General features: G+C 46.1%; 2 protein-coding genes across 2 annotated transcripts; one reads left to right on the forward strand and one right to left on the reverse strand.

The window, feature by feature from the left end:
• Positions 1-2,598: 2,598 nt before the first annotated feature.
• Positions 2,599-9,040, reverse strand: LOC120707778 (protein PLASTID TRANSCRIPTIONALLY ACTIVE 7-like). Its single transcript, XM_039992788.1, has 3 exons — positions 8,849-9,040; positions 8,637-8,741; positions 2,599-2,928 (listed from the first exon to the last, which is right to left on the reverse strand). The coding sequence occupies exons 1-3, from the start codon at positions 8,984-8,986 to the stop codon at positions 2,701-2,703; spliced, it is 471 nt and encodes a 156-aa protein (XP_039848722.1). The 5' UTR covers positions 8,987-9,040; the 3' UTR covers positions 2,599-2,700.
• Positions 9,041-9,187: 147 nt separating this feature from the next.
• LOC120707781 lies at positions 9,188-12,144 on the forward strand. Its single transcript, XM_039992790.1, has 3 exons — positions 9,188-9,392; positions 11,265-11,347; positions 11,822-12,144. The coding sequence occupies exons 1-3, from the start codon at positions 9,314-9,316 to the stop codon at positions 11,849-11,851; spliced, it is 192 nt and encodes a 63-aa protein (XP_039848724.1). The 5' UTR covers positions 9,188-9,313; the 3' UTR covers positions 11,852-12,144.
• The last annotated feature ends 2,113 nt before the right edge of the window (positions 12,145-14,257 follow it).

A 14,257-nucleotide genomic window follows, 5' to 3' on the forward strand; every position in this document is an offset into this window, starting at 1 on the left:
TTTGTTGTGAACGAAGCTGACAGATGTGTTTACTATCGCTATGGTGGGGCTGAAGGAGTGATTTTGTGCTTGTATGTGGATGACATACTGATCTTTGGCACTAGCCTTAATGTGATTAAGGAAGTCAAAAAGTTTTTATCTCAAAATTTTGAGATGAAGGATCTGGGAGAAGCTGATGTTATCCTTAATATAAAACTGGTAAAAGAGATCAATGGTGGGGTGATTCTTACACAGTCTCACTATGTGGAGAAGGTGTTAAGTCGCTTTGGTTATAGCGACTATAAACCTGTCTCAACACCATATGATGCCAGTTTAATTCTTATAAAGAACAAAAGGATAATGCGAGATCAGCTGAGATATTCTCAGATCATTGGTTCATTAATGTATTTAGCGAGCGCTACAAGACCTGACATCTCGTTTGCTGTAAGCAAACTGAGCCGGTTTGTTTCAAACCCGGGAGATGATCATTGGAAGGCTCTTGAAAGAGTAATGCGCTATCTGAAGGGGACAATGAACTATGGAATTCACTACACCGGGTACCCAAGGGTACTAGAAGGGTATAGTGATTCAAATTGGATTTCTGATGCTGATGAGATAAAGGCCACAAGTGGATATGTGTTTACACTTGGTGGTGGAGCTGTTTCCTGGAAGTCTTGCAAACAGACCATCTTAACGAGGTCAACTATGGAAGCAGAACTCACAGCATTAGATACCGCCACTGTTGAGGCTGAGTGGCTTCGTGAGCTCCTTATGGACTTGCCGATAGTTGAAAAACTGTTACCGGCAATCCTAATGAACTGTGACAATCAAACGGTAATTGTCAAGGTGAATAGTTCTAAGGATAACATGAAGTCATCTAGACATGTGAAAAGGCGGTTGAAATCTGTCAGAAAATTGAGAAACTCCGGAGTTATAGCCCTGGACTATGTTCAGACGGCTAAAAATCTGGCAGATCAGTTTACAAAGGGTCTTTCACGAAATGTGATAGACAATGCATCTATGGAATTGGGCTTGAGACCCACGTGAGTCATTCTATAGTGGAAACCTGTCCTATGTGATCGGAGATCCCGTGAATTAGGATGGTGAAACAAACTAAAGTCTGACTGTGAGAAGAGAACCTTTGTGAAAAGGGCTCATTCCGTGTATAAGGTGCATTTCTCTTCTAATCTGTATGGCAGGTTGGTCTATACCTTAATGTGTGCCAGGTGGTTTCTTTTAAACAAATGAGTTGTTTTCTTGAAACAAAGATGTTGTCCTACAGAACATCTGAAAGGAACACACCTATATGAGTTTGACCACTGGTCATGGTCTATGAGAATTGGGTATTCTCTAGAAACTCATGAAGGGCCTGGAGTATGACTTATAAGCTCCAAACCGCGGGGATGCTTATGCAGCCTAGTAGCAGTGTAGGGCTCTGGTCAAACTTGTGAATAAGTGTAGCCTTTGTCCTAGATGGAAGTTCAACTTAACAGTCTCTGTCGAATACTGGTATATCAATGAGGGAATGAGGGTATTTCTAGTGTGGCTTGAATTTCTTGGTGGGGATTGTTGGAGTAATGGGCTTGGCCCATTCATTCTAAAACATTAAAAAAATTTAAAGCCCACTATTAATGCTAGGGAATCAATGCTTAATTCTGTACCGGGAATTGAGGAGGATCTCAACCGACTTAAAAGGTGGACTTCGTGTACACCACTTGTGAAGCCGGTAAGAGGAGGACGGTGAACCACACGCGCGCGCGCGCTCGCTCGCCTCGCCGAGCCGGGCCGGGCCGGGCCGGGCCGTGGCCGTGGCCGTGGCCGTGGCCGAGGCCGAGGCCGAGGCCGAGACGAGGCGCGGCGCGGCGCGGCCGGCCGGCCGGGCGGGCGGTGCGGTGCGCGTGCGCGGCCGGACGTGACGTGCAGGTGCAGTGCGGTGCGGTGCGGCGTGGCGCGGTGCGATGTGATGGCTATTTTGCCGTTGACAGCAATTAATCGTGCGATTAAACGTGCAATTAAATCTGTAATTAATGGCCATAACCGCATCACCTAAATGACTCTGATGGTGTCCAGGTTCAACGATCCTGAGCATCTGAGTCACTATATAAGGAGTGCCATTCCCCTCATCCATTCTGCACCAGAGCACTGAGGCAACTCGGCTCCTCTCTTCTCCCTCTCCAGTTGCAACAACTGAGTTCCCCAACGCTAATTTCTGCGCGCACAGAATTAGCGTGAGCAGGCCTCCGAAACCTTGCTCGCCTTGAGATCCTGCACGGGATAGGCGGGCAATCAGGTTTTTGGGTAACGCTTTAGCGTGACTGCTCAAAAATACTAAGGCTTTGCCCGATTGTACGACTACTTCCTGGTGGACGAGCCGAACGACTACGTCGACTACATTCTGGTGGCCGAACGACTACGTCGACTACATCTTGGTGACCGTTCGCGGGACTGCACTGCGAACTTCTTCCTGCACCGATTTAGTTCGACTACTTCGACTGAGGCCAACCGAGTAGATGTCTACTCCAGTTGGTAACAGCGCAGCCAATGCCTCCGGCAACGGCCCCGCTTCAGGGTACTCCCTGAAACTTTGGTTATTTATATTGTTTATGCTTATATGTGTGATAAGTATAAACATGTTCACATGTTTTATTTTACTCCTTAAAGTCATAGAAATATTGTTATTTTATACATTTAATTTTGGAATTAAAATATACCGAAAATTGCCTAGATATCTAACAGTTTCTTCAACCCATATTCATGCCTGTTCTTCTCAAGATAGGCATTAGCTTCTTCAGCCACCTCCATGGTGAAAGCAAATCTATTCTCTTGACATAACATTAGCTGATTAATGTCCAAGCATATGATCTTCCCATTCTCCCTTACTTTTCTCACCTTCTCTTCTAAGAAAGGGATACGATCCAACTTGTAACGCAGCGTGTCATCCTCTTTGGTCTGAAAAGATATACATATTTATAAGTGTCAATGGATACAGGAAGGTCAGAAAACAATGCAAATTCAAAAGCGTGACAAAGTTTACTCCCAAGCGCATAACCGAAAACAGATGTGACTGCTACAAAAAATCACATTATAATTTGAATCCTATTTTTTTATAAAATCAAGTATAGCAATAGCATGCCATACTAGTGCCTGCTTAACAATTTTACTGAACCAATTTTACTGACGATCGTGGAACTACAGCACCGATGACGCATCAAACATATTAGATGACATAACTGCCCCATCCCTAGCTGTGAAGCAAAATCATAGTGCCACAGTCTACAGAGTTTGCACACATCCCTATTTGGATTAGGGTTTCCAAGCTTCCACTGGGCATGATGAACAGAATGGTGGGGGAGGCGATTGGTGAGGAGGTGGGTGAATTTGTGGAGATGGAAAAGGAGGATGATGGCTCAGCTGTGGGAAGATTCATGCACATCAAAGTGCGTATTGATATTCGTAAGCCCCTGATGCGAGGTGTTACCCTGAATATTGCTGAAAGTAACAAGGATCTCTGGTGCCCTCTAGTGTATGAATATCTACCAGATTTCTGTTATATTTGTGGGATAATTGGCCATGTGGATAAAGCCTGCAGTACTAAACTCCAGAAGGGAGAGGCGCCTCAATTTGGCAAACATCTGCATCTTATCCCCGAGAAGAGAAGGTCGGAGGAATACGTGGGAGATCGATTCAGAGGTACAAGAAATTCGAATGGGTGGAGGTCAGGAAGTGGAGGGAGTCGGAACAGTTTTGGGGGAGTGGGCAGTCGTGCACTGACCACTGGGGGGGAGGGGTAGCGATACTCCCTCCTGAAGGAAATAGCAAGTTGATGGGAAGGAAGTGGGCGTAGCCGAGAAGGGAGTTGATGAGGAAGTCACCAGTCCGGAGAAGGTGAGGAAAGAGGTCACATCTGGTGATTTATCCAGACGTGCTTTGTTTTTGGAGGAAGAGGGTGGTAAAACTGTGGAAAATGTGAGGGAGGATCATGATAAAAGTAAGGAGCAGGCGGCTGTAGATTTGGGAAAGGGGAAGGAGGTGCTTGCAACGGAGGCGGTGGACGTGAACAGTGCCCTACAATCCATGCACGTGGATCGTACAGCGTCTGCGCCAATTAAGGAGTTAGAGCAAGTAAAGGATAGTGGAAAGGAGAGGGGGACTTATAAGAAATTGGACAGAGCAGCTACCCCAAAACAGCAGGTCAAGGAGAGCAAAGGAGTGGGAATGAAAAGAGGCAATGAGAAAATGTCCATTGATGGCATCTCGGATGTCGATGTGGAGGATGGGAGCTTGGTGGATGGTGCATCAAAGAAACAAAAGAAAGCGGGACTGGCGAACCAGTCCTGCGTGGCCAAATGAAGATTGTAGCGTGGAACTGTCGAGGGTTGGGCAACCGCTCGGCAGTTCGTGGACTTCTGGAGCTCCAGAAGTCGGAAGGTGTGGATCTTTTGTTCTTGTCAGAAACGAAACTAGATAAGCGCAGGTTGGAGAGCTTTCGCTGGATGCTCGGTCTAACAAATATGTTAGTCCGGGAAGGGGAAGGTCAAGGAGGGGGTTTTGCTGTGTTTTGGCGGAGGGGGGGTTAATGTGTCGCTGCGAAGTATGTCGCAGTACTACATTGATGTGGATGTAAAGGATGATGATGGTTTTGAATGGAGGTTCACATGAGTTTATGGTGAATCGAAGGGGGACTTGAAATACTGCACATGGCAACAGTTGCAAGGGTTATATGCTGAGCCTGCTAAACCGTGACTATGTGCGGTCGATTTTAATGAGATTTTGCTGTCCCATGAGAAGGAAGGGGGTAGACCACGGAGCCAAGGATGCATGGACCGGTTCCGAGAAACCCTAGAATACTGCCAGCTGTATGATCTCGGTTTTGAAGGGGATGTGTTTACCTGGAGGAATCATAACCATATTGCAGCTGAGTACATCAAAGAGAGGCTGGATAGGGCGGTGGCAAATGCTGAGTGGATGGTGAAATTTCCCGGCTATCGGGTGATCAATGGAGATCCTAGACATTCTGACCATAGGCCAGTTATTATCTCCACTGAGAGACCGGCTGGTAGGAGGAGTAGTGCTGGAAGGGGTGGTTTCAAATTTGAAGCCTCTTGGTTAGGAGAGGAGAAATGTGGGGTAGTGGTGGAGGAGGCTTGGAAGAGAGCAATGAACGGGCAACAAAAAAATGCCCATGATGCGCTGAAAATTGTTGCTAGGGACCTGACCGGATGGAGTCAAAATGTACTAGGGGATTTGGAGAAAAGAATGAAAAAAGTTAAAAGAGATTTGGAGGCGTGTAGGAGGAGGGGTATCTGTCCGGATCAGGTGGCGAGGGAAGAATTGTTACGGTTTAAACTAGAAAGATTAGAAGACCAAGTTGACATGTACTGGAAACAACGGGCACATGTGAGATGGTTGCAGGAGGGAGATCGTAACACATCCTTCTTTCATGCAGTGTGTAAAGAAAGGAAAAGAAGGAATCGTGTCGGGAGGTTGAGGAGGGAGGATGGGAGTTGGGTGGAGGATGAGGAGGAGAAAAGAAGGTTTATTGCTAACTATTTTCTGGATCTTTTCAGGTCAAGTGGGGGACAGACTTCACAGCAAATCCTTAATGCTGTCGAAGTCAAGGTTACCGATTCCATGAATGAAAGTCTGCTGAAGGAGTTCACAGCAGATGAAGTGCGTCGGGCTCTGGACAATATCGGTGACCTCAAAGCACCAGGGCCGGACGGTATGCCGGCAATCTTCTACAAGAATTATTGGGATATTATTGGTGATCAGATTGTACTGGAGGTGCTTGGTGTTTTGAATGGGGGTCCGATCCCTGCGGGATGGAATGAAACCACGATCGTGCTGATCCCAAAGGTTAAGAAACCTGAACAGGTGAAAGATCTCAGACCAATTAGTCTCTATAATGTGTTATATAAGCTTGTGTCTAAAGTCCTTGCAAATAGATTAAAGAAAATTCTGCTTGAGGTGATTTCTCCTTCACAGAGTGCCTTTGTGCCGGGTAGATTGATTTCTGATAATATTCTGGTGGCTTATGAACTTACACACTGTATGAGGCAAAAGAAAAAAGGAAAGGAGGGATATGCTGCTGTTAAACTTGATATGAGCAAAGCTTATGACCGGGTTGAATGGTCTTTTCTTCAGGCTATGATGGCAAAACTTGGTTTCAGAAAAAGGTGGATTGAGCTTATTATGAAATGTGTCTCAATTGTTAGCTACCGGATCAGGGTGAATGGTGAACTAAGTGATAGTTTCAACCCGGAAAGGGGTTTAAGACAGGGCGATCCGTTATCGCCATATTTATTCCTGTTATGCGCTGAAGGTTTCTCGGCGCTCCTTAGTCAAGCTGAGATGGAGGGGCAGCTGAAAGGTGTAAAGGTGTTCCAGAATGCTCCAAGTGTGTCACATTTGCTATTCGCGGATGATTCTCTGATCTTGTTCCGTGCAAATAGGGGTGATGCACAGGCCCTATAGGGTATCCTAGATCTATATGAGGAGTGCTCTGGCCAGGTGATTAATAAGGAGAAATCAGCGATAATGTTCAGTCCCAATACTAAGAGAGATGTTAAAGAGTTGGTGATGAGCGAGCTCTCTATTGTTAAAGAAACGATGAACGAGAGGTATCTGGGACTTCCGGTGTTCGTGGGCAATAACAAGTGTAGAGTTTTTGCATATTTGAAAGAGAGAATCTGGACCCGTATCCAGGGTTGGAAGGAAAAACTCCTCTCCCGAGCTGGAAAGGAAATATTGATCAAAGTGGTTGCTCAGGCTATCCCAACCTTTGCAATGGGATGTTTTGACATCACAAAAGAAATCTGTACCTAGATTAGTACCATGATTTGCAGATATTGGTGGAGTAATCAGGACAAGGAAAAAAAGATGCACTGGGTACGATGGGATAAACTAACTGAGCCGAAAGGGGATGGTGGGCTCGGTTTCAGGGATATTTACACCTTCAATTTGGTAATGTTGGCAAAACAAAGCTGGAGATTCGTGCAAAACCCAGATTCATTATGTGCAAGGGTCCTGGGTGCGAAATACTTCCCTGACGGAAACATTCTGGCAGCTGGTATACGGAGGAATATGTCATATACCTGGAGGAGCATATTGAAAGGATTGGAAGTGCTGAAACGTGGTGTAATCTGGAGAGTAGGGGATGGAAGGAGAATAAAAATTTGGGATGATCCCTGGATCCCTAGGGAGTGGTCAAGACGCCCAATTACCCCTCGCAGTAATAATATCCTAACTCATGTGGATGAGTTGATTGATCCAAGCTCTGGTCAATGGGATGAACAATTGGTACGTGAAATATTCTGGCAACAAGATGTGGAACAAATCCTTTCAATCCCAGTTCATATAGAGATGGAAGATGTGGTTGCATGGCACTATGATTCTAGGGGTTTATTCTCTGTTAAATCAGCGTACAAGGTACAAAGAGCCCATGATAAACGAGCAAGCACAAGGGGTGTAGCATCCTCGTCAAGCCCTGGGTCTGGTATGGACAATCTATCTTGGAAGAAACTGTGGAGTTTAAATTGTCCGGGCAAACTGAAACACCATTTGTGGAGAATGGCACATAATAGTCTCGCCCTGAGGAAAGAATTGGCACGGAGACGGGTGGAACTTGGTACTCGTTGTGTCATGTGTAACAGACATGACGAGGATGGTGCCCATCTATTCTTCAAATGCAAATATGTGAAATATATTTGGACGACACTCGGTCTGGATCATCAACGTAGTATTCTATCGGACATGCTAACACCGGAAGTGGTAGTCAAGTACATTCTGAATCTGAAGGAAGAGTTGCAACCGTGTATTGTTACTCTGCTATGGCTCTGGTGGCAAGAACGGAATCGTGTTCGGGAAGGAGAAAAAAGAAGATCGGTGGATGTGTTATCTCTCTTATGCAAACAGCTCGTTTCTGAGTATGCCATACTTTGCAAGCCACCACATGTTAACACCAGGGGAAGATCGGTATCCTGGAAACGACCTGAATCAGGATGGATGAAAGTGAACTCTGATGGTGCATATTCAGTGAACTCTGGGGAAGGCGGCTGGGGCGTGGTGATCAGGGATGAGGATGGTGCGGTTGTGGAGGCTGCAGCTGGCAAGTCATTGCGACTCAGGGATGCTTTTCAGTCGGAGGTGGAAGCATGCCTAGCCGGGGTGATGCTTGCTGATGCCGTTGGGGTTCTGAGGATCGCTGTCGAGACAGACTCCCTAGTGCTCGTGCAGGCTATTAAGTACTCGTCGCACCGCTTGGCGCCCACAGGTGGATTGATTTGTGAGATACAGAGCTTATTAGCGTCTAATTTTACTGCTTTTGTAGTAGAGTTTGTCCCTAGAACTTGTAATAGGGTTGCTCATGCCCTAGCGGCAATCGGTTGTAAGTGTCCTCAAGGAACGAGCCTCCGGTGGGAGAATGTTCCTTCCTTTGTCGAGGATCTCGTGACCAGCGATCGTGCTGCGTCCCTTCGTTAATGGAAAGCTCTTTTCCACCGAAAAAAAAAAGAGAATGCCGCCCCTCTAATCTTGTACACATTACAGGACAGGGGTGTTTGCGGAATTCGACAGGAAACGTATCTTTTCATAGCATCCTAATTCGCTACCATACCGAGTGAAACAAGATTCCCCCGTTGTTCGGTTGCTGCACGTACCAATTTCCGACGACGCCACACTCGCCGCCCGCTGCTGGCCCGCCCGTCCCCGCCTGCACCTCCGCCTCCACTGCTACTCCCAGAGTCGCCACTGCTCTTCTTCTTCTGCGAGAGAATCGAACAGAACAGAAGACGGAGCAAGTTTGTGTGAATTGGGGGAGGATTGGGAGGAAAAATAAAGAGAGGGGAAGTTAGCACAGCTGTGCGTCCACCTGGGCTCTCATGGCGATGGTGACGCCGCTGCGGCCGACCCTCCCGCCTTCCCTCGCGGTGGAGGGGAAACCTGCGGCCAGGTGGCCGACGCGGTGGTGGGAAGCGGCGGCGGCGAAGGAAGCCATTGCCATAGCCATTTTGCAGCGGGAGTCGCTCGCCGAGGCGGTGGTGGAGTCTCTCACCTCATCCGGTTCCCGAGCCGTTGGCGCTGGCTGGCAGACGGAACGGGCCCGTTGGGCCAGAAGTGGTGAGAACACGAGATCATGGGCCGGCCCACAGTCCTCTCTGGGATCTTGGGCTGGACACCTGCACTGGGAAATGGGCTACCAAACAGCCAAGGGTCGCATCGGTTGCCGACGACGGAAAGGGAAAAGTCACAGGCGATCCCCATTCCCTTCCGGCCGGCCATCCCCATCGCATCGGCGCCGCGGCGGCGAAGAAGAGAAGCAATCGCAGCAGCGGAGATGGGCGTGATGGGGAGGCTCAGGATCTTCGTGGTGCAGGAGCCGGTCGTCGCCGCATCCTGCCTCATCGCCGGCTTTGGTACCCTTTCTTCCCCAGTCACGGCTTCCGCGCGAATCCTTCAGCCTCTGCTCTCTAGCGTATGCAGTATGCATATACGTGCGGCGACCTGACCTCCCGGATGCAGGTTGCGCTTGTATTTTTGTACCATTCAATTCTATTCCTTCCCAGATGCTTGTCGTTCGATGAGCTTGGAATGCTTCTCGTTATTATGCGTTCGCGAAATGATGGATTTACTTTAGTAGCATGAAGCGAGGAGCCTTGGGTTGGGTCATGAACACTGACAGTGAACAGAAAACTTTACTCTGAACTTTAAAATTGGAGAGACAAACATGATCTTCTGCGTTCATCGGGTGCTCTACCATGACTACATATGCTGTTGCCACTGGTGTTTGAAACACGTTCTTGTTTATGGTTTTATGCAACTTTTTCTGGTATCATGGTTATATACAGTCCATAAGTGTAGGGAAGCACAATTCGTTGATGTGCTCTCAATCGATTTCTGTCAGATGATTTATGTTTCAGATGAACATATTACATATCATGGCCTTTTGCTTCCTCAACTAGCAAGCTGATTCATCTTCCTTCTTCATACATTGAAGATTTGAGGTGCTTTTCCCGTGGCTGTAAGTGTGTTAGGTGATCTAACATGAGTACCTGTGCTGTTGCTAGTGATGGTTGTAGCAGGTTAATATGTTATTGTTTATGCATTAGGATCTGGAAAATTATGTGTATTGAGGTTGTGTCAAATATTAGTTTCCTGTACAGTTTATAAGTGCAGGGTGACAAAGTCATTGATGTGTTCTCAGATAATTTCTTGCTGATGGTAAATTTTTCATACAGACCAGTCACGCTTCTTTGCTGTCTTAATTGATGCTACTTCTTTCTTTGTCCATCCTAGGAAACTTTTAGCAAAGTTCAGGAATGGAATCTGTTTTCCTTTAAAGACTATGACAATTAACTAGTGAGATTCGAATTTGAAGTTATGTTATCCACCTCTACCTTTCTTTTAGGCTTACCATGACAGCTTCTGCAACTTGTTATTTCAGTGCTTTCGTGCTTTAAGTCAATAGACATTCTGATGTTTTCCCTCCTTCCTCCTATACTAATTAACCAGTTTAGAATGCATTTTAAAAAAATCTGATAATATGGATATACACTTATTTTTTCTAAGATATTTATCAAAGCTACCTTTATTCTGATAAAATGGTCTGAAGTGCAAATTGTCCTGCGTAGAGGTCTCATGCCTCAGGCTTCCTACCTTACACTGAGTTCCAGTCTACCATACTCATCTGGTCATTGTCTTGCTTAGAGGTCTTACTCTGCTCCCCACAATGACTGTGTGCTGGCAGTCTAGCTCCTGCTGCTCTTCCATTGGACATCATGAGCAGGTTTCACTATGTAATGTTTGTTTATTCGACAATGTTAGTGTACTTTGTGGGGGTATGTGATGAGGAACCTGTATATATAATTTCAAAGCAAGTATATGTAAAATTATTGAAGGCTCAATTGGATTAATGTTTGGAACTTGGATACAGTATTTAAAGGCCTGTGGGAGTGTATTCTTGATCACTTCGTAGCAGTTGAAAGATTTTTTTCATGTTTCTAGCCTACCCCAACTTGCTTGGGATTAAAAGGCTTTGTTGATGTTGATGTTGATGATGATGTGTCCTATAAGACTTTAAAAGATTCAAGTTTTGCGCAAAAACTACATTTAATTTGTTAGGCAATTTTGGAGTTATTTATTCTGTAAAAAAAGCTTGAAGGTAGGTTTGTACAAGTGTTGTCACTTGTGATTCTTGTGAATATGTTTGTTTGAGCAACCAATTTATCTGTCAAACTGATATATTCAAGGCGCTTACGGTTCTTTTGATTTTCTCCCTTCGATTTCAGGTCTTTTTCTTCCAGCTGTTGTCAGGCCCATCTTGGATTCTTTTGAGACTGCCAAACAAGTTCCTCAACCAGCTCTAAGTGATGTATGCACCTCTGTTCTATTGAATCTGTCACTTTTATATTAATCCAAATTCTTTGAAAATGAAGTATTGTTTTATCTTGATTTACCAAATAATGACATAAGGCCACCATTCTTTTACTGAGAGCAAGCAGTGTAATACAAAATGTTTCCCAATTTCACCATGTGTCATCAAATATCTTCCTCAAAAGTAACTCTATTGTGTCATACCAGTGAAATGTTCATTGACTGGAGCTCTAAGAATGTCAAGCAGCTCAAATTGAATTACTTATGGTTGTCTCCAGGACTTCTTTTCTTGCAAGGAATCTTCAGGACTAATTCTACTTAACTGCTTTGTTTGTCTGATTTTAGAATTGGGCCCACTATCATAATTCACATTGTTTCTGTATTTGCTACTGCTTCTAGGCTACCTTGATCTACTTGAGACTGCTAGTTTTTTTGTTCCAATATTAATGGTTGGTTTTTTCTACTGCTGCAGGTGGTTGCTGGTGTAACAGGCAAGAAATGAGAGTGATTTTATTTTATTTCTTTCCTTTTATGTGTGTTGGACTTGTGATGTGGAGCATTGTTGTTTCTTAGTTTTACACCTTGATGATAAGCCTCTTAGACTATCGCCACGTGCACTCAGTACTTCCAGAGGTTCAAGACCAGGACGAGTCCTCATGTTTGTTGAAATAAATGGTTGCAATTGAAAGATGTTTCTTTTTTTCTTGGCCCACTGTGGTATGAGAAAATGACAGAAAAAAATGATGAACATTCTTTGCCCTCTGAATATTGTGATGTTTTGTCTGTTTAAGACAATTTGAGGTAACTGTCGGCAGGATGGCAGCTAGGTGAAGGAGATGCTTTTGTCCACTTTGAACTTTGAATTGTTGAAAAAATCTGTGTTGGCTGTTGGTCCTGTTCCTCCTTGAGGCCTGATTATTTGAAAACCTAATATGTAATACTGCCTCTCATTCAGGTTTAGAATCTGCAATTCTTGAAAACTTTGAGCTTTGACTTGGTACAACTGCTGTATAAAAGCTGGTCAGCTTTAAATTCCTGGGTCTTCGTTCTCTTCTACGAGATTTCTATGCCCTGTTTTCCGTAGGTCTTCTGATTCATTTCATCTAAGATCTCTTCTTTCACAATGCTGAACGATGCCCATAGATCCCTGTAGCCATTTACAGAAAGCCTGAGACACAGTAATATTTCCGGATCTCTTAATTTGTCCTTCACACAGGCGGCAGTAGATCCATGCATCCATTGACAGGTTCAGGCGTTCAGCATGTGTCGCCCAGGCGCTTGCCACAAATTTCACGTGCGCGACGACCGGAATAATCCAGATCGACCGGTGGAATAACTGAGCACGAAAAGGCGTTGACCATGATCGGATGGGAGAGGGGGTTACAGCGGCCTTGTTTGGATTATACCAGGAACTAGAGAATCTCGCATGTATTGAGGACTAAATGAAGTCTATTTGTAAAACTTTTTTAAGAATATGTGTAATTTTTCGCGACGATTCTAATGACAGTAATTAGTCGATGATTGTCTATAGTGATGTTATAGTAACTATCCTCTAATCACGCGGTCAAAGGTCTCATTAAATTCTTCAAGGTTCCTAGTGCAGAGGTTCTGGAGTTGAACTGACTTTATTTGACATTCTAATGGGTGGTCAAAGTGTATTCTAGGATCCTAGAATGCCAAACCAAACGAGGCCATCAACACCAAATATGGTATGGATGTGAACATGTGAACCAGTCGGACTCCGTGATGCCCTAGAATAGGTAGGAAATCGACCCAAGAAGGCTCCGTGAAATGTACTGCAGGGCGCGTCAGGCTACTTAGTTCGCTGCTAAAAGTTGCCTTCATCACACCTCACGGCACACGTCTGTAGGCTAGGAGCGAGGAGGAGGGCGTGCACAGTGTATGTGAACACGCAGAGATCGTGACAGGGAAATAGACGCATCTTGCTCGCCTCGGAAACAGCTCAAAACGTGCGCCGGATGACCGGTGTGTACGTGGTGGAGACCGGAGAAGTGGAGAGACCGATCGAGCACGAGGCCAGCCAGATCTCAGATCGCGCAGCAGCAGCGCGCGCGCACAGTGAAACAGGTGTAGCTTTCTGCCGCCGTCGCTCAGCGCGCGCGCACAGTGAAACAGGTGTAGCTTTCTGCCGCCGTCGCTTCACCCTCGCCGCCGGCCGCTGCCCCTTCCGGGTGTGGTCTCCGTTCGGCGAACGACCCGGGGTGGGCACGAGGCGCTGTCGGGCCGCATGGGGACGATTCCTCTCGCTCTCGCCGTCGCTACCGCTCCCGCCTCCGGTTATCGATCGGCTATCGCCCTCGCCCTCGCCCTCGCCCTCACCCGGTCGCCCCTGAACCCCCGCCGCGAGTCGCCCGGCTCGCGCATGTCGCGCCGCGCGCTGCCGTCCGCGCCCCAGCGGCCACCATCCCCGCCCGGCTCCGCCCGCCGCCACGTCCTGTGAGGCCGCGACCGGATGCATTGTGCCATATGCGGCCGTACGCTTCAGCCCGTATGTTCCAACCGAGACGGACGAGATGCACGTGCGCTTATTTGTGATGTGGCGTCTCCGGCTTGCCGGGGACCCCGGGATGTCTATTCATCATCGCACGTGCGACTAAAAACTATACTATCGTACACATCCGTTAGAAATATAAAAATAAAAATTATTCCAGAACAAAATAAAATATTCTAAAAAAGATAAGTTCTGGAACAAACAAAAATGTACCAAAAAATAGCAAGAGATAAAAATTATTCCGGAACAAATAAAAATATTTTAGAAAAAATATTATCTAAATATAATCAATTGTGACAGTATGAATTTTAATCGCACGCGATGAATAGACATCACGGGGACCCAACCGGCCATGGATACCTGGTCCACAGGAACGAGGTGCCGGATGCATGCACC

This window comes from Panicum virgatum, chromosome 5K (assembly GCF_016808335.1).
Source record: "Panicum virgatum strain AP13 chromosome 5K, P.virgatum_v5, whole genome shotgun sequence".
NCBI lineage: Eukaryota > Viridiplantae > Streptophyta > Magnoliopsida > Poales > Poaceae > Panicum > Panicum virgatum.